Below are 20,627 nucleotides of genomic sequence, written 5' to 3'. Positions count from 1 at the left end.
CCAATATGCGTCGAGAGCCGCCAAGAAAGCGGAAGTGACGCAATAGCTGCCGGGTCTGTTGCTGGCAGCTCAAACGTAACAAAACCCAGGGACGATGGTTTTCTTTTTCTTTTTTGTACTGTACTCTTAAATTCCAGAGACTTTCTACATAGTCGATGACTAAATTACATATTAACATACTGCGTATTGACCACGAACAAAAACAAGGCATTTATAAACACACACGATGCCGTGGAAGGCGGAACAGCAGCGGGTCGAATGGGGCCGAGGCACCCGCGAGAGTTTCCGGGACACATCAGTGAAGTGACGCAACCCAACCTCGCCCCGCTGCCACAAAATGCGCTAGGCCTTACTTATTGTATAAGGCTGTTTGAATGTAATCATACCACATTGAACAGTTGTGTCTATACGTATTTATTTGATTTTGAATTGTTGAACTCAATAAATATTGAAACGAATACAGAAATAATTAAATGCATGACACATTTGGTTATTTATTTTATTTTCTAGCTTGGTCCTCATAGCGGCTATTCTGCATTGCAAAGAGAACCTGTTCTCAAATGCCTTACCTGGGTAAGTAAAGGTTAAAAAAAAATGATGATAATAATAATAATGTAAATACATTTGATAATAGAGATGGAGCAAGCAGAAGTGGACTCAATGTACAGTATTGAACGCCAACTCAACGGCCAGATAAGGTTGCGATTTGACGTGCACGCGCAACCAATTTGGGAGGTCATTTAGACGATGAGATGCGGCCTTTGACCGACCGACGCGAACCGGACACGATCTGGCGGAAAACATTCAAATCATCTGAAATGTGCTTCAAAATGCGGGATCATTAGGCAACTATAACCATAGAATCCTTCATTGCTGCTATTGTAAGCAAGTGGCAAATAAATAAATGCATACATAAATAAAGTGCTACTGATAACAGCAATACAAATAAAACAAAGCGGGGAAAAAATTGTTCCACCCATCCATTTTCAACACCGCTTATCCTGGTCGGGGTCGCGGGGCGCTGGAGCCTATCCCAGCTGACTTCGGGCGAAAGGCGGACTACGCCCTGAACCGGTCGCCAGCCAGTCGCAGGGCCCATCTCGACACGCACAACCATTCGCACTCACATTCACGCTGTCACCGAGTGTGGAAAAAAACTGTTATTGGATTAAAATTTGAATCTATTCAAAACTTTGGCTGTGTCAAACTAGTTGTTTCAAATGTATCGTGTATACTTCCAAAAAAGAAAGGATGGTTTTTGCTTGTTCAATTCCGATTGCAGGGTGAACGCTGTTCTCCCATAAAGAGTCACTTTTTTCTCTTCCCTTTTGACACAAACATCAATGTGGCGACATATTGGAGGCACGCACGTACAAACGCGTATACGAGTCACTGCAGTGCACTTGAGGCCTCAATTAGAGGAGAGAATAAATATGCTGTGCAGAGTTCATCGCCCTGGTGTGTGTGCTCATCAGGGAGAGATAAAGTTCCCGGTGGACTTTTGTGTCACACAGAGCACAGCTCGGATACTTTTGGAAGATAGCGGACTCGCTCCACACACAGACATGAGGCCTTGCGTCTGGACCGGAGGCGGGGGTCTCTTTGCCGTTCTCCCGCTGGCTCTTCTGGCCTCCTCCGCCGTCCACGTTGGAGCCGACCAGCAGGACCGAGCCAGGAAAAGACAATACTACATAGCTGCCGTGGAGATCGACTGGAACTACAATGGCAACGACACGCGCGGGTAACAACTGTTTGCACTTCGCTATGACATTGTTCATTATTACGGCGTAACTTCCGAAGCGGCGCACATTCTGTTCCGTGACGCTGGTTGACAGTCTTTCACATGAGAAACAATGACAACTGAAATGTTCTCTTGGTGCGTCGTACTGGCCCCGTTAGAATAACTTTATTCACTATACAGGCAATGCACTACTGTAGAATAAAAAAACAAAATCAAGCAAAACTACTCACCGATTGACGGAACTGAGATGCAGAGGGAACAGGAAGCTTTCTCCAGAGTGACAATGTCACCGAGTGGCGTCTTAGAGGATCTATGTTTACAGGCTCCTGTTCTACGGTTCTTATCACACTGTGGTGACACCACAAAAAGCCAAACAAAAAGGAAAAGACAAAGACATCGCTCAAAGAGTTGATGTCAGGTACAGGTTGTCATCTTGTGTAGCACATGGATTTAAAAGGTTTTCAAAAATAATACAGAAAAAAGAAGGTTCCAAATACATACTACTAATACATACATACATACATACATACTATTTGTCCTACTGACAAGGAGTATGTATTTGCTAACTTAAACTTTCCTCTTCTGTGATTTGATTATTTCAGTCAGATTTCCCTTTTTATTTTATTTTTATAGAAGAACCAACCGGCTGATTTCTTGAAATATGTCATTTTTGGATTTCAGTTTTCTTTAAGTTAAAAACAAACCTCATTGATTTGTGGTTTTCACTTACATTTTTCTGTTTTTGAAAACTATCAGCTGGGTCCTCTCCAAAAATAAAAGAAAGAACTTGAATCCACAAGTCATCGAAAATGTTCCAAATCTTGAAGGAAATATGTCCCCCATTCGATGCTCAATGAGCTGCGCCTCCGGGATTTGCTGACTTCACACTTCTGTTTGAAGCCGTAGATTTCTAGGCCAACTCCAGATTGTACCACTTTAGTGTATGTGCAATGATCTGTCTCTATCAAGTATTTTCAAGCCTAATGCTCATCAACTCCTGTTTGGAGTCTGGTTTAGAATCTTGCAATGATGATTGGAAGTGATGAAAACAAGACACTATGTCCTGTTTTTCTTTGATTGTGTGACGCTGGAAGTGTGGCCGATTCCATATCTCTTGTTGACGCGAGACGCGACTCGACGTGGACAGCTTGACTGAGGTTTCTGGTTATGTTTCCTATCACTCCTCAGGTTCAGTCGCACTTACAAGAAAGTGGTTTTCCGGGAGTACGAGAAAGACTTCACGCGGGCCAAGGCTCATGACCCCTCGTTAGGTAAACGCATTTCAACATTTCTGAACGCAATTATCATCATTGTCACAAAATGCTTTTGCTGGCGAGATGATCATAGCGGCTTTTTGAACACCCAATCAGTTTTCACCCGAGTGGCTGCTGAGGCACTGACATCACATCAGAGTCAGATTTCTAGATTTAGGAACCAAACAGAGTAGCCTGCACAGCCTTGTTTTTTTGTTTTTTTTTACACATACAGTGAAGCCGCCTTTATCATGAGGGATGCCGCCCCCCCGCGCGCGATAGCTACAAATGTGCCAACTGCAAGTCTAGTATCATGGAAATTCGGACTTGCCAGTATCCTGTAAAAACACAACAAATAATCTCTTCAAAGCCTTGATATAGCGGGGTTCACTGTATTTTCAATGGCAACTGATAGTTCATAATACATATTCTTATTCTTATTATTATGTATCACTCAAAAACACCACTTCGGAATATTTTAGATTGTGGTGTTAAGAAGGAAAGTTGAATGTACAATAAACTGTGATGGTCATATTTTGCCTATGATAATATTATGATACTTATGCACATATTTAATCATAGGTACAGTATAATAGAGAAACATTTGTGATACGCCACAGCATCAGCAGTATGTAACTGACCACAGTATCAATATGCGCATGGATATTGATGCAATATATTGTGATATTGATATTTTGTCTCAGCACTAAAGATAACAAAGAAGGAATGAAAATAATACGAGAGAAGTACAACCCCAATTCCAATGAAGTTGGGACGTTGTGTTAAACAGAAATAAAAACAGAATACAATGATTTGCAAATCATGTTCAACCTATATTTCATTGAATACACTACAAAGATATTTCATGTTCAAACTGATCAACTTGATTGTTTTTAGCAAAAAATCATTAACTTGGAATTTGATGGCTGCAACATGTTCCAAAAAAGCTGGGAGAGGGTTACGTTTACCACTGTGTTACATCACCTTTTCTTTGAACAACATTCAATAAACTTTTGGGAACTGAGGACACTCATTGTTGAAGCTTTGTAGGTGGAATTCTTTCCCATTCTCGCTCGATGTACAGCTTCAGCCGTTCAACAGACCGGGGTCTCCGTTGTCGCATTTTACGCTTCATAATGCGCCACGCATTTTCAATGGTAGACAGGTCTGGACTGCAGGCAGGCCAGTCTAGTACCCGCAATCTTTTACTACAAAGCCACACTGTTGTAACACGTGCAGAATGTGGTTTGGCACTGTCTTGCTGAAATAAGCAGGGGCGTCCATGAAAAAGACGTTGCTTGGATGGCAGCGTATGTACCTTTCAGCATAAATGGTGCCTTCACAGATGTGTAAGTTACCCATGCCATTGGCACTAACAAAGCCCCAGACCATCACAGATGCTGGCTTTTGAATTTTGCGTCCTTAACAGTCCGGATGGTTCTTTTCCTCTTTGGTCCGGAGGACACGCCGTCCACATTTTCCAAAAATAATTTGAAATGCGGACTCGTCGGACCACAGAACATTTTGACAGACATCAGTCCATCTTAGATGAGCTCGGGCCCGGAGAACCCGGCGGCGTTTCTGGGTGTTGTTGATAAATGGCTTTCGCTTTGCACAGTAGTTTCAAGTTGCACTTCCGGATGTAGCGCCGAACTGTATTTACTGAGATTGGTTTTCTGAAGTGTTCCTGAGCCCATGCGGTGATATCCTTGACACATCGATGTCGGTTTTTGATGCAGTGTCGCCTGAGGGATCGAAGGTCACGGGCATTCGATGTCGGTTTTCGGCCTTGCCGCTTCCATGCAGTGATTTCTCCAGATTTTCTGAACCTTTTGATGATATTATGGACCGTAGACGATGAAATCCCTAAATTCCTTGCAATTGTACGTTGAGGAACATTGTCCTTAAACTGTTGGACTATTTTCTCCCGCACGTGTTCACAAAGAGGTGAACCTCGCCCCCCCATCTTTGCTTGTGAATGACTGAGCAATTCGGGGAAGCTCCTTTTCTACCCAATCATGGCACCCGCCTGTTCCCAATGAGCCTGTTCACCTGTGGGATGTTCCAAACACATGTCGGATGAGCATTCCTCAACTTTCTCAACCTGTCCCAGCTTTTTTGGAACGTGTTGCAGCCATAAAATTCAAAGTTCATGATTATTTGCTAAAAACAATAAGGTTCATCAGTTTGAACATTAAATATGTTGTCTTTGTCGTGTATTCAGTTAAATAGAGGTTGAACATGATTTGCAAATCATTGTATTCTGTTTTTATTTATGTTTACCAACTTCATTGGAATTGGGGTTGTAATATCTCATAATAAATAAGAATGACTTGAATTGTTCTGTCATATTTTGTCTTGAATTTCGTGTGGCCCCTGACCGGAAAAAGTTTCAAGCTGAGTCAGCAATAATCCTGCAGGAAAAACATTGATGGCTTGGGATGAATGTTAATTGAGTTTTTCTTCACCCGCAGGTTTGCTCGGACCCACGCTGAGGGCCGAGCAGGGCGAGATCCTGGTGGTCACGTTCCGAAACATGGCGTCAGAACCGCACAACCTCCACCCACATGGAATCGCTTACGGGAAACAGTCCGAGGGTGAGTTGACTTCCTGTTCAAGCAAACCGTGGTGAACCACTATGACGTGCGTGCTTGCCTTTGTGTGCTGCTCAGGATGCAAGTCGTAGTTCCAAAAAGCACGCAAAGTTGATCGGCACAACAAACAAGGTTGTTTGTTTTGTTTTAAAATATTAACCGGCGCAAGCAGACGAAGTCCAACATGAGGCAGACTTTGCGAACACCAACTAGGGGCGGAGGAAGCAAATGAAACCTAACGTTACTTTACGGAGGGAAGCGTAAATGTGAGACATTCCAGGATGATGAAACATTGAAGCGCTAAAATGTCGCGGCCAGTCGAGCGCCAAAACAAGCAAACGGAATCTCGGGGTAGGCAGCATTCAAAAATCACTTGAGTTCTTGCCATACATTCAATAATGCGTTGAAAACTTTAACATTGTGTCAAACATGCACTGATTGGACTTTAGCTACCTCCGTAACATGTGCAACACATCATGAAAATCAATAGGTTTCTTGCACCCCAAAAGGGTACGTCGCCGGCGCCCTGGCTAAATTTGGATGGGGGGAAAAAAAAAAAAACTTACCAGGAGAGAGCAGGAGAGCTGAGAAGAAGAAGAGAAAAAAAAAACAATCAAGCGTCATTAGTCATTCAAAATCAATAGTGTTCTTATTAGCGTATTTCATGACTGTCAGAAATGCTACCACATACTTGACTGGACTGATTCAACTTAAAAAAGGCTGACATTATTGTGGGAATTTGAAATCTGATCGGTTCAGGAAGCATTCCCATTGCTAAAATTGTTCAAATTTCATCAGACAGCGCTACTGATTCTGAAGGCCGCAAAAGGCAGATTATCTTCACATGGCAACACATCGAAGCTGAAATCTGATTGGACAACAAAAAGCTACCATCCATAAACACGTACTGTCAGCAGTGAAGCGAGGCGAGGAGAATAGACTGTTGGGAATAAATTCATATACAACGTAATTTCATGGAACAATATCATTTAGGGTGTAAATGTAGGTCAGTGCGTCTGACAATGTTTAGGCCAGCAGAGGAGGCTGCTGGCCTTGCTGGGCCCGACGGCTCACGGCCGCTTGAAGCTGATTAGTGGAGAACTGATGACGACGATGATATTGATGATGATGATGATGATGATGATGATGATGACAACGATAACAATGATGATGATGATGACGACGATGATAACAATGATGACGTTGATGACAACGATGATGACGACGATGACAATGACAATGATGACAACAACGACGATGATGATGATGACGACGATGCTAATGATGATGACGACCAATGACGATAACGATGATGATAAGAATGACAATGATGATGACGAAGATGGCGATGATAACGATGGTAATGATGACGATGACGACGATAACGACGATAATGACGACGACAATGATGATGATGATGATGATGATAACAATGATAATGATGACGACGGCATATCGACAATAATAACGGTGATGACGACGACGGCAATGATGGCAACAATAATGATGACGATGATGATGATGATGATGACGACGATGACAACGACGACAATGATGACAACAATAATGATGACGATGACGATGACGATAATGACGACGACAATGATGATGATGATGATGATGATAACAATGATAATGATGACGACGGCATATCGACAATAATAACGGTGATGACGACGACGGCAATGATGGCAACAATAATGATGACGATGATGATGATGATGATGACGACGATGACAACGACGACAATGATGGCAACAATAATGATGACGATGATGATGACGATAATGACGACGGTAATGACAGCAATGACGATGACGACGATAATGACAACAATAATAATGATGACGATGACGACAATGACGATGATGATGATGACGATGATGATGACAACAATAATGATGATGACAATGACGACGATGAGAACGACGACGACAATGATGACAACAATGATGAAGATGACAACGATGACAATAATGATGATGATGAAGATGACGATGATAACGATGACGACGACGATGACAACAACGACGAGGACAACGACAACAATGACGATGACGATGATGACGATGGCGATAACAACGATGTTGCAGGAGCGCACTACTTTGACAACACGTCACAAAAAGAGAAGGAGGACGACGTGGTAAAAACGGGTGGCGAGCACGTGTACTCCTGGGAGGTGACGGCCGACATTTCGCCCGAACCCGACGACCCCGCCTGCCTGGTCTACTCGTACGTGTCCCACCTGAACCCAGTAGAGGACTTCAATTCGGGCCTCGTGGGCGCTTTGCTCATCTGCAAGAACGGTGAGAACGTTTGACATTCGAAAGGAAGCCCAACGCGCACGACGAGCGCGCCCTCTTCTTCTTGGGCGCAGGCAGCTCGGACGAGTCGGGGGCAGGGGCCGGCGTCAAACGGGAGCTGGTCCTGCTCTTTGGGGTCTTTGACGAGCGAGAAGGCATCTACAAGCCCAAGGACCGATCCTTAGACCACGTCCACTACACCATTAACGGCTACACCAAGGGAGCGCTACCTGGTGAGACGTGTTGGGCCGTATCGCACTAGAAATCACTGCCTGTCCCGCTGCAAACCAGCTCGCACCGACAAATGTAATCGTAACTTCCAGGAACGTTTCACAAACCCAATAGACAGGGGGACAATATTTGTAGATGAAAAACTCAAATTGAGCACAATCCAAGTTGATCTCATTTCAAAGCAATCGTTCCCATAGAGATCGCAGGATATGTTCCAGACACTGGTGGTTCTAGAACAATTTTTTATTCTCCAAAAGGAGAATAAAACATTACACACAGGCATAGATTGTCTTTTCTTTGTGGAAACAAACAATCAATATTCGTGGAGTTTAGTCGAGGACCTTCTTTGCCTCTTCTTGCTCTTAATTATGCTGCATCTGTTCCGGTAGGCCTTGGTGCTGCCCAGTACGTCGAACTACACCGAAGGCACCCGACTCAACATTTGGACTTCCGTGTATATGTAAAACACAATTGTGTAATAAAACGATTGCCACAAATGACATTTGATTTTCTGTTTAATGGTCATCGTTGATTTTTTCCTCTACGCTCTCACAAAACACGAAAGAAAAAACACGATCCTTCGGAACAAGGATGGCCACAGTTTTTCCACTGAGGGCCACATACCGCAAGTAAGGAAGAGGAGGGGCCACTCGCTGAACTGTTTTTTTTTTTTGCAGGTTTGAGCGTGTGCGCCTATTCCTCGGTCAGCCTTTACCTGCTGGCCATGAGCTCCGAGCCCGAGCTGTTCTCGGCGCACATCGCCGGGCAGGTGCTGCGGCACATGCGTCACAGGGTTTCGTCCCTGGGCCTCATCAGCGGCTCCTCTGCCACCGCCAGCCTGGTGCCTGCGCACTTGGGCCGCTGGATGCTGTCCTCGCACGTGCTCAAGCACATTGAAGGTCAGTAAAGAATGATGATGGTTTTAAAAGGAGGCTCATGCTTTAGGTTTTAACTGATTTCTACATTCATCATGATATATATATATGTGTGTGGGGATGGGAGGGTGGCTTTTTGTATATTTTAAATTGTCTGTTTTTATCTCTGCAAAGCACTTTGTTTCTTTCTTTTCTGTATGAAAAATGCTACATAAATCCATTTGATTTGATATACACATGAGCATTTTTGCGACATCGGCTTAACTAACAAACGTATTGCAGCGGGCATGCACGCCTTCTTGGATGTGAACCAGTGTGAGGGCATCAAAGCACCACGCCAGAGGATGACCCTCGAGCAAATACGCGAAAGGAGGGAGTGGAAATACTACATCGCTGCTGAGGAGGTCGTCTGGGACTACGCACCGAATATGCCCGAACACATTGACGAGTAAGACATCGGGGCTAATAAATGCTTTTCCATGCTTTGCAGATTCAGTAGCGCCTCTAATGCTGAACACACCTAAGTTTGTTCAGTTCCAAATTGAAGTGAAAAACTGAATTTAAATCAAACATGATGTCAGCAAGCATCAAATAATAGAGGATACAAGAAATAAAGGATCAACTCTACAAGTCCTTTGCTTTTTCTTTGGCTTTTGTGCAACAGGAAGTTGCGTTCAGAATGAGTTGCATTCAGAGCGCTACCATAAGTGTCATCACTTGTTATCTATTCAAGTCTTTAGTTGTTTTCCTTTTTTTCTTGAGCCTTTTGTGCAAGACTTAATGCAAAAGCGGGAACAATGCAGACGCGCATTAAAAGCAGTCAGACTGCGGCAGCACTGCACTGTACGCGTTACCACTTAAGACTTTTTGTTTTGTTTTGTTTTTTTTAACTTGTTACAGTGTTAACGTTTTATATATGTATGACTGTGAAAACGTTCAAATTGCATTACACGGGCAGTACGAGTCTTTAATTGTGTCCGAATATTTATAGTGATTAACTGAGTTTTACACAAATGATTGTCGACCGTAGCGGTTCCAATGTTAATCTGAAGAATCCTTGTTTTATAAACCTCGATCTCTCTGAATATTTTTCCGTAGGAGCTACAAGTTCCAGTACCTGGAACAGTCCTCAACTCGCATCGGCAGGAAGTACAAGAAAGCCGTGTACACACTGTACAACGAGTCCTTCACAGAACGAATAGAGAACAAGCAGAGGAAAAGCGAGCTCGGCATCTTGGGTCCAGTAATAAGAGCGCAAGTCAGAGACGTCATCAAGGTAAAACCGCATTGATGTCAACTCAACTTACTTAGCGCTCACACCTACTTAGCGCTCACACCTTTCGACAGATTGTATTCAAGAACATGGCCTCCAGGCCGTACAGCATCTATCCACACGGACTGACAATGGAAAAGTCAGAAGAGGGCGTGAACTACCCGGAAGGAGGTAGCGCGTCTCTCTTCACACGTTTGAAGTGAAATTCTTATCAAACGACTGTGATACGAACGCGTCCGTGTTCGCCAGGCAACAAGACGCATGCCGTCCAGCCGGGCGAGACGTACACGTACGTTTGGCGAGTGGCCGAGGAGGACGGGCCTCTGAAAGGAGACTCCAGGTGTCTGACGCGGATGTACCACAGCGCCGTTGATACGCCACGCGACATAGCCTCGGGTCTGATCGGACCCCTCCTCATCTGCAAGAGTCAGTCGCTCAATGTCAGGAATGTACAGGTAAAACCCGAAGTCTAGGAAGAGTTTTTCACTCTTTATCAAACGTTGTAGAGGCACTTGTCACTTTACAGTGAAATTTGTTCTCTGCGGTCAACCCATCGACTGAGGTGCAGACAGTGGAAACCGTGAAGCCCTTTGGGACTGACCTTCATCAATGTAACTAACTGGAAATGACCTTAAACGGACCTTCGGGAGAAATGTAAACTCAGAGAAATTCCCCAAAGTCAGGGGTTAAGAGCAGACAATGCTTGTATACCTTCCTACAATGAGGCAACATTTTTCCACCATGTCGCAGAAAAGGGGTATCAAAATAGCCCATCCATATCAGAGACCACAGTATTAAGCCCAGTTGTACAGTGGAGGTACTGCAGTGCACTGATTAGTTGACAGAGAATTTGAGAATAGTCCCCGATTTGATTCCAGCTTTGACATCTGACGGGGTCTTTCAGAAATGTTCTCGGTTTTCTCCGTGTGTTCCGAACAAACACATCAGCTTCATTCCCACCCGGTTCCATTGTCAATTTGCAGATACAGTACACGATCGGGATTTAGTCCCCTGGCTCTATGCTTCTTAAAAAAAAAAAAACAGCTCATCATGTACAGGTACTATTCCAAACCATCCTTCCAAACCCAACTAAACTGTTCTGCTTGGTTAAAGTGTGGCTCTAATAAATACATACTTGTAATTTAGAAGATAGAATTTTTACAAATGATTTGTGTCTAACAGGTCAAATCAGACAAGGAGCAACAGGCCATGTTTGCTGTGTTCGATGAAAACAAGAGCTGGTACCTGGACTACAACATTAGGCAGTTCTGCGATCGATCCCGAGTTAACAAGGCGGACCCCAACTTTTACAAGTCCAATGTCATGCACAGTACGTCAAAATGTAATCTCACTGGATGTTTGCACACTCATAGTTGAGCCACATTTGCGTCCCGACAGCTATCAATGGCTACGTGTATGAGAGCGGACCACTCTTGGGCTTCTGCAACGGTGAAGTGGCAACATGGCACGTGTCCAGCGTTGGCGCACAGGACTACATTCAGACGGCGACAGTCTACGGCCACACATTTGAACTGAATAACCGCATGGAAGATATCCTCAGCCTCTACCCCATGACTGGAGAGACCATTACGATGCACATGGAAAACATAGGTCTTTTGACAAGAACTCTTCAAAAATCTGTATAAAAATTGAGACTGACCTTATTCCTCTCTTTCTGACCAGGTGTTTGGCTTCTGGCGTCGCTGAATTCCCACGAGACAACTAAAGGAATGCACCTAAAGTTCCAGGATGTCGAGTGCTTCCGTGACCACCACTATGAGTACAGTGACTATGAGGAGCCAGGAAAAATGGAGTTTGATTTGTGGAAGCCCCCAACTAGGAAGGAAATGTTGAATAAGAAGGAGGAGGAAATGAAGAAGCCAAAAGAGCCTACCACTAGTACAACGGTGACTGATGACTACACAGAGATGTTTGCCAATGAATTAGGCCTCAGGTCACTGAAGAATCAAGCTTCAGTGGAGAGTGCGGAGAAGCTGGACTTGTCTTTCCTCGACTATGACGCTGTTGATGTGCAAGACGGAAAAGCCGCAATAAGGACAAAAAACCCGATATGCGGTAGTCTAAGCGTGTCACGAGATGAAGGCCCAAAAAGCAGTGCTTCCGGGTTGGCTTCGAGTCTCGATAAGGACGGCACGTCCAAGATGGAAAAAACAACACTTTATAACAGAACAGTTTCATCAAAGTTTGGGAACATATCAACCGAGGCTACCAATCAGACTGAAACAACAGCTGTAAGGTCCACGTTAGATGCTGGAAAATTTAATAGAACCTTGACAAGTAACAATCTGACCTCTATGGGCTTGGAGGGGAAATCCGAAGAAAGACTGACACGAGGGGATGCGTTTCCCTATTTCGACACAAGCAACATTAGCAGCCTGGACAACCACAACGGGACTGTAGTTGATACTGTCCAAAGAGATAACACAAGCAGTGCCCATGAGTGTGGCCCTCAGAGGGATTCAACCAAATCCAAGTCAGCACAGAGTGCCAAATCTGTTCTTGAGCAGTCAAATGGTACATCCCCCTTGAACAAGACTCAGATCACGGGTATCTTGCAGCCCACCGCCGATCTCAGCTCAGAAGATTTAAATGATTCAGAAAGCAGTGAGAAAGTGTTTATATACCTCAAACAAAACCACACAGAGGTGATTAAATCCACTGCTGTGAGGACAGAGAGTCACAACTGGACTTACGACGGAACTGAACGGAATGAAAAAGTACCAATGGAGATTCCAGACTATATGGTGAAATACATGAAGAAGGAAACCCCGACACCCAAAAAGATCCCCAAGATTAAGACGGTGAACCTTCGACAGAAGCCTCAGAAAGGCCGAGGCATGAAAACGAGAAAGAGAAAGGTATACAAGCCGGAGGTCACAAGAGGTTTACCCTTCTCTCCTCGTGGATTCAACCCTAACATAACCCCAAGGGGGTCACGCCCCGCTTCACCGAAAGCCATCTCAGATGAGGAGGAGCTCATTAACATGCCTGTGGTCATCGGTGTGCCCCGGCCCGATTTCAGTGACTATGAGTTTTACGTTCCGGGAGATGAGCCTGACCATTTATCGTTAGACAGGCAGGATTTGAAAGCAGACGAATACGAGTATGTGAACTACAAAGACCCCTACAGCAGTCATCAAGACATCAAGAACTTCAACATAGAGGAGACCAATAAATACTACTTAAAGCACTCAGGGCCGAATGTCAAGATGTACTTCATTGCTGCAGAGGAGGTCGAGTGGGACTACGCTGGCAATGGACAGAGGTAAGCTTAGAAGTTACCGCAAACTTTCAATAAAAGTCAAATGATCAAAATCGCAATCTATTGCAACAGAAGGCAGGAAAGGCTACAGCAAAACACTCGCAACACTAAGTTCAAGAAGGTGGTATTCCGCGGTTACACGGATGGGCTTTTCAGAACTCCTCAAATCCGAGGCGAGAAGGAACAGCATCTTGGTATCCTCGGGCCTGTCATCAAGGCGGAGTACGGACAGAGCATCATGGTAAGCGTCAGTAGAATCCATGTGCTGCTCTTGTGATGCATCTGTTAAAGCTGCGTTACTCTGTCTGTAGGTGGTGTTCAGAAACAAAGCCAAACGTCCGCTTTCCTTACACCCGAATGGGGTTACCTACACCAAGTGGACAGAAGGTCTGTCCTATGAGGATAGCTCCAAGCCCTGGTACAGAGATGATAATGAGGTTCCACCCAATGGCAACTTCACGTATGTCTGGAAGGTCCCCCGAAAGCCTGCACACAGGCCAGATGAGCCTCACTGTCAGACTTGGACCTACTATTCTGGTGTTAATCCTGTGAGTAGCGCATACATTTGTCTTGGAGGAAGGGGTCACTGGTTGTGGAGTGGAGATCGATTCCCGCTCAGTGATTGTACTTGTGGGTGTGAATGTGAATCATTGTCTGTTTTCAACGGCAATGACTGGCGAACAATATAAGGTCTTTCACCTACAGTAAGAACCAGATTACCCATGGGAGAAGTCAGAGAAGATGGATGGATGGATGGATATACATTAACATGTACAGTATTTCTCTTTAGGAAAAGGACATCCATTCCGGCTTGATCGGACCTTTGCTGGTGTGTCCAGAGGGCACTATTAAGAATGTGACGAACACAAGAGAGTTCACGTTGCTCTTCATGACCTTTGATGAGTCGCAGAGCTGGTACTATGAGGAGAATCGCGAGAACATGCAACATAAAAGACGAATAGGAATTCTGGACCCTATCATCAAAGAAAACCTCCTGTTCCATTGTAATCATGAAGCCCACAATCGGATCCTTGGTCCATCAATCCAATCTTCAGATTGATGTAAATTCAATGCGAATATTAAAAGTAACTGTATGATGTTTCTACAGCCATCAATGGTATCACATATAACCTTAAGGGCCTGAGGATGTATACCAACCAGCTGGTCCGCTGGCACCTGATCAACATGGGCTCTCCCAAAGACTTCCAGAGTATCCACTTCCACGGACAGACATTCCTCCACACGACGACCACCAGCAACAGACACGCAGTCTACCCGCTGCTTCCTGGTACACAACATCTTTCTCACTAAGCATCCGGGGGGCATACCAGTTGAACGATAACTGCTACGTTCAGGAGGTTTCGCAACCCTGGAGATGTATCCTTCCAAGCCTGGCCTGTGGCAGCTGGAGACAGAAGTTGGCTGCAACCAGCAGCGAGGGATGCAGACACTCTTCTTAGTCCTCGATAGCGGTACTAACTACTCAATAAACGCAACTTCTGCTAGTTCGCTGAATTCTTTTAGTATACTGTATAGTCACATGGTTCTTGCATGTGTTCTCCAAGACTGCTACCACCCCTTGGGCTTGCAATCGGGCAGTGTGAAAGATGAGCAGATCACAGCCAACAACACTCGAGGTAGTCATCAGGTAGATGTACAAAGATGTACAAAGAAAGACAGGATCACACAATTGTACTATTTCCAACTTTGAAGGATACTGGGAGCCACATCTTGCCCGGTTGAACAACAAAGGCAAATACAACGCGTGGAGCACAGACCAGAGCAACAGTTTTATTCAGGTATGTCCACACGGATCTGATCCAGGCAATGCGAAAAATGTCTGATACTCATCTGTCCTCTGCCGGGATACAGTTGGACTTTCAGCGTCCCGTGGTGATCAGCCAGGTGGCCACACAAGGAGCCAAACAGCTCTTCCAATACCAGTTTGTCACAAATTACTCCATTTCCTACAGCAACGACCGCAGGAGATGGGTCCTCTACAAGGGTGACAGCATTTACCCAATAAAGGTCGGGAGGGTTTGGAACGCTACACTATTGGACATTTCACCAGGACGTCACACACGACGTCCAGTACTTCCGGGTGGCAAAAGCCGGGGCTGCTTTTTAGGAAATCGACAAATTGAAAAACCTGGGGGAAATATTTGGGGGCGCAACCCCAGACACAACAAGTCTTTGTCATCGTTTTAGTTCAGGTCAGCGGTAGTCATTCTCTTTTCTGCCACCCAGAAGTACCTTGGTGCCTATTGTGTACAAAGCCTCTTAAATGGTTTATATTTACTCTCTACACCCGCAGAGCGAGTACAAAACGCTATAGTAGGGAAAAAGTGGTGACATTGCTGTATCGACAGGTGTTTCCTGGGAACCAGGAAGCTTACGTGACAAAAACAAACACCTTTTCCCCACCGGTGATCGCACGCTTCATTCGGCTGCACCCTGTGCACTGGTACAACATGGCCACAGTGCGCATGGAGTACTACGGCTGTGAGCTCGACGGTAAGTTTAGAAGACGTGGCAGGATTTGAGAGGCTCCGGGTTGACGTGGGACATTGGCAGTTCGCTTCTTCTCGGTCAGGCTGCTCAGTGCCTCTCGGGATGGAGAACGGACTGATCGAGGACCGTCGCGTCACGGCGAGCTCTGTGAACTCCAACTGGTACTTCGGACCCTGGAGTCCCTCCTTCGCTCGCCTCAACAAACAAGGAGCCGTCAATGCGTGGCAAGCTAAGGTAAGGGACGTCTCAAATTCCGTGAGCGCAGGCACCTAAAACGGCGAGAGCTGCTTTGTTTGTGTTTAAGCAGTATAGAGACATGAAGCAGTGGCTTCAGGTGGAGCTGGCGGACGTCATGAAGATCACGGGGATTATCACGCAAGGAGCCAAGTCTCTGGGGAAAGAGATGTACGTCACATCGTACACTCTCAAGTACAGCGACAATGGAATCCACTGGCACGACTACACGGAGGACGACGACCGACCGGCTAAGGTACTTCACTCTCCTGTTGGTGGATGAAGACCAGGGGCGAGTCTCGGTCAAGTACTTTGGCTGGGCTGGGCCCATGACTTCGTTTTGGAAAGTACCCTTCGGAAATTTGATCAAATTTTTTAGACCTTGAAAAAAAGCCTTTGGTGGATGACCCAAAATAGGGATAGCCTCGCCACTAATAGATAATAATAATTATTATCATTATTATATCTAGACCGCTTAGAGCGTCCGCCTCACAGTTCTAAGGACCGGGGTTCAATCCCCGGCCCCGCCTGTGTGGAGTTTGCATGTTCTCCCCGTGCCCGCGTGGCTTTTCTCCGGGCACTCCGCTTTCCTCCCACATTCCAAAAACATGCGCGCTAGGTCCATTGACAACTCTAAATTGCCCATAGGTGTGAATGTGAGTGCGAATGCTTGTTTGTTTGGATGTGCCCTGTGATTGGCTGGCGACCACTCACATTCACACCTACGGGCAATTTAGAGTCTTCAATCAACCTAGCGTGCATGTTTTTGGGTTGTGGGAGGAAAGCGGAGAACCAGGGGAAAAGCCACACAGGCGCGGGGAGAACATGCAAACTCCACACTGGCGGGGCCGGGATTTGAACCCGCAACCTCAGAACTGTGAGGCAGATGCGCTAACCGGTCGTCCGTCGTGCCGCCGCTCCAGGTGTCTCATGAGCTTATTAGCTAATAGCTTGGCAGGCCGCAGCATTACAAGTCAGTGGCGACACGTCGTAGCATCGTCGTAGCAATTCAAGAGGAGCCATTGAAGCATCGCCGTGTGGTCAAGTGTCACTTCGTGGATTGGAAATCAAGCATTAGCTGCTCATTGGCGTTAACACAGCTGCAAATGCGGGTAGCGGTTCTGACCATAGATAAGAAGACGAGAAGCCAGCGCGCCGTGGCATCTCGGCGAACGGACGTGCCGACGCGGCGGCCGTGTTGAGAAGATCGATGGGCAATGCATGGAGCAAGAAATTTAGTCAGAACATGTTCATTTCTCAACCGATTTTTTGTCATTGCCAAAGCATGTGCTTCGCTATCACCACAGAACACTTTTTCTCGAAAAAAAATTTCTAATTCATAGGGGTGGGCTAAGTGAAGTTTTGGGTGGGCTTGAGCCTGTACCCAAAATAAGGCCGGTGCACTGATGAAGACTCTCCATGGGATTGTAACCTGCCTCTCTGCGCTTTTTTCCCCAAATTCAGATCTTCTTTGGGAACACTGACAACAACGAACATGTCAAGAATTTTATCTACCCGCCCATTTTTTCCCGTTTCGTCCGAATCGTCCCCCGAACCTGGACGGCCACCATCACGCTGCGGGTCGAGCTGTTGGGCTGCAACTTCGAGTGACGTCGAGCGACCTTCACGCCACTGCCTTAGCCAACAAAAGATTCGGCATTTCCAAAGACGACCATTCTCACTCGCTCCGAATATTTCCCCCCTATCCATATCGCTTAATAAAATCACCCAACTATTAGGAACAGCTCTCTTAATGATGCAGTATAATTGCAAACTACAAGAATGTCATTCATGCATCTTAAGCAGCGTCAATCTACCTACCTCAAAGACATATCCATCTCTCCATCCATCCATCTAATCCAGCTATCGGTGGTGGATCGTCAGGATCGAAGTACATATGACATACTGTGTGTGTGTCTGTGTGTATATATATATATATATATATATATATATATATATATGCATATTATAAACATCTGTCTGGGACAGAGAGTGCGCTGCATTGCGGCCATCTCCAACCGTGCGTTTGGAGTTCTCCATATTTCTGACACGGCTAGCTTACATACCGTACATGTCTCATGAGCTGCAACGAGTAAAGTTGGTCGAGGACGATACATTGTGTACAGTATGACATGAGATGATATATGACTTTTATCCATCCGTGAAAAGGAATGCACATGACTAACAACTAACTAGTAGTTGACTTTTCAAGAAAATACATTTCAAAATCAGAGTTGCGTCCGCCTCACAGTTGCGAGGACCCGGGTTCAATCCCCGGCCCCGCCTGCAATCAACCTAGCATGCATGCTAGGTTGATTAACGACTCTAAATCGCCCGTAGGTGTGAACGTGCGCGCGAATGGTTGTTTGTTTCTGCGTGCCCTGCGATTGGCCGGCGACCGGTTCAGGGCGTACCCCGCCTCCTGCCCGACGATAGCTGGGACAGGCTCAGGCACGCCCGCGACCCGCGTGAGGAGAAGCGGCTCAGAAAATGGATGGATGACATCAGAGTGTAAAAAAGCCAACGCCGACGTCTTCTCACGAGGCCCGGAAGGTGTCGCTTGCGGCACGTCCGCCGTCGAGGCCCGTCGTCAAGCAAGCATCGCCCTCGCGAGGGCCGCCGCAAACGCACGCCGCGCCGCCTCGATCCCTTTGCGGACGCCGCAGGTGTGAAAGTCTCGGCGGGGACGTCGAGGGTGCGAGGCCAAACCGCTGATCTCTGCTGACGAGCGGCCGCTCACCTTTTAAGGTGGGGGGCACATTTTCATCCCGCCAGGGTTAGGCTACTGAATTTCTTCACATAGCAAGTCAACGGGTGTCAAAAATATATATATAAAAAATAAAAAGCTCAACATGCAACGCCTTCTTAAGGACTAGAGCTTCGACACCGGTGGGCCACGAGGGTTCGAGTCCCGCTGCGGACAAAAGGAAAACGGCGACTTGTCGGCGGGGAGAGGTCAGCCGCTTCCTGCCGACTGGCAAGATGCCTTTGAGCAAGCCGGCCACGCCCACTTTTTGGCACACCCGCGTTTGTGTGATCAGATTGTCTCATCTGCGTGGTGTGCAACGCGCACATACACAACAGCGTGAGAGTTGGAATTTCCTCTGGAGGGATTATTTGGCCTTCCCGTGTGAACCTTTCTCCGGCTTCCTCCCAAATTCCCAAAAGATGCGCGTTATGTTCATTGAAGACTAAATGTGGGTTAGGGTCAGGGCGAGCAGTTCAGGGTGTGCCCGCCTCTCGCCCAAAGTCAGCTGAGATTGGCGCCGGCTTGCCCGAATGCGGGAAATGGAAAACGGATGGATGGGATGATAAGAAATATCGAGGAAAACAAAAACACCATCGTCGTCATCCTCATCACATGCTGAGAACGACGGAAGGCCACGTTGGACTCCACCGCAGATCCATGTCACACTTTTTACTCTCTTATACATTTCTTGGAATGTATGGATACATCATCCATCCATCCATTTTCTGAACCGCTTCTCCTCACGCGGTTCGCGGGCGTGCCGGAGCCTATCCCAGCTATCGTCGGGCAGGAGGCGGGGTACAGTACCCTCAACTGGTTGCCAGCCAATCGGAGGGCACATAGAAGCACACAACCATTCGCGCGCACGTTCACACCTACGGGCGATTTAGAGTCGTCAATCAACCTAGCATGCATGTTTTTGGGATGTGGGAGGAAAGCGGAGCGCCCGGAGAAAAGCCACGCGGGCACGGGGAGAACATGCAAACTCCACGCAGGCGGGGCCGGGGATCGAACCCGGGTCCTCGCAACTGTGAGGCTGACGCTCTAACCGGTCGTCCACCGTGCCGCCATCCGCCTGTAATATTTGTTCCAGCCCATACGGTGCCCAAACCCATATTCTTTCCAAATGTTTCGCTTTACACCCCCGTTGCGTCATGGGCTAGCCCATGCGCCTCCTGAATTAACTGACCCAAAAAGGGCCGGCCGGGGGTGCCACTGTGAGACCTCCTCGGCACGCTCCCTTAACGACCCGAAAGCAAATGTGCACCAGATGAAAGAGCAAAGTCTCAGGGATATATTTCATTCTCATATTTTGTGTCAGTATTTTGTGTTATAAGCAATCTAATAGAGAGCGTGAACGCGTGACAGGTTGCTCCACCGTCGGCTGGATTTTGCAAAATGATTGTTGTTGTTTGTTTTACTTGAAAGTTAGCATCGAAGTCAGGCACAGAAAATGTTCATCATTCACTTTGAAAAAGTCGTTGAACATAACCATTGAAGAAACGGTCACATCAAATATTACGCAAGATCCGCTGGATTAAAGTCCTTAAGAACTGCTGGCACGGAGGCCGCGGCGCTCA

The 20,627-nt window shown here is 46.3% G+C and overlaps 1 protein-coding gene across 1 annotated transcript; it reads left to right on the top strand.

Moving 5' to 3' along the window:
* Positions 1 to 1,535: 1,535 nt before the first annotated feature.
* Positions 1,536 to 17,978, top strand: f5 (coagulation factor V). Its single transcript, XM_061691537.1, has 25 exons — positions 1,536 to 1,741; positions 2,930 to 3,012; positions 5,469 to 5,591; positions 7,682 to 7,894; positions 7,966 to 8,124; positions 8,800 to 9,021; positions 9,280 to 9,445; positions 10,096 to 10,273; positions 10,345 to 10,441; positions 10,520 to 10,725; positions 11,453 to 11,600; positions 11,669 to 11,881; positions 11,954 to 13,556; positions 13,626 to 13,794; positions 13,865 to 14,101; positions 14,344 to 14,557; positions 14,662 to 14,841; positions 14,909 to 15,025; positions 15,119 to 15,190; positions 15,267 to 15,352; positions 15,426 to 15,581; positions 15,923 to 16,067; positions 16,147 to 16,298; positions 16,372 to 16,554; positions 17,763 to 17,978. Exons 1-25 carry the CDS (start codon positions 1,566 to 1,568, stop codon positions 17,907 to 17,909), a joined length of 5,445 nt encoding a protein of 1,814 aa, XP_061547521.1. The 5' UTR covers positions 1,536 to 1,565; the 3' UTR covers positions 17,910 to 17,978.
* The last annotated feature ends 2,649 nt before the right edge of the window (positions 17,979 to 20,627 follow it).

The sequence above is a fragment of the Phycodurus eques genome, chromosome 12, assembly GCF_024500275.1.
Source record: "Phycodurus eques isolate BA_2022a chromosome 12, UOR_Pequ_1.1, whole genome shotgun sequence".
In the NCBI taxonomy this organism is placed as follows: Eukaryota; Metazoa; Chordata; class Actinopteri; order Syngnathiformes; family Syngnathidae; genus Phycodurus; species Phycodurus eques.
Note: the sequence above shows the minus strand (reverse complement) of the source record. Positions and strands in the feature narration are given on the sequence as shown.

Excerpts from the sequence above, each read along its gene's own strand:
- f5 (XM_061691537.1), top strand. The coding sequence starts at position 1,566 with ATGAGGCCTTGCGTCTGGACCGGAGGCGGGGGTCTCTTTGCCGTTCTC. Across the intron at positions 8,125-8,799 it reads CACCAAGGGAGCGCTACCTG|GTTTGAGCGTGTGCGCCTAT; the intron begins GTGAGACGTGTT and ends TTTTTTTTGCAG. Across the intron at positions 15,026-15,118 it reads CTTCTTAGTCCTCGATAGCG|ACTGCTACCACCCCTTGGGC; the intron begins GTACTAACTACT and ends GTGTTCTCCAAG.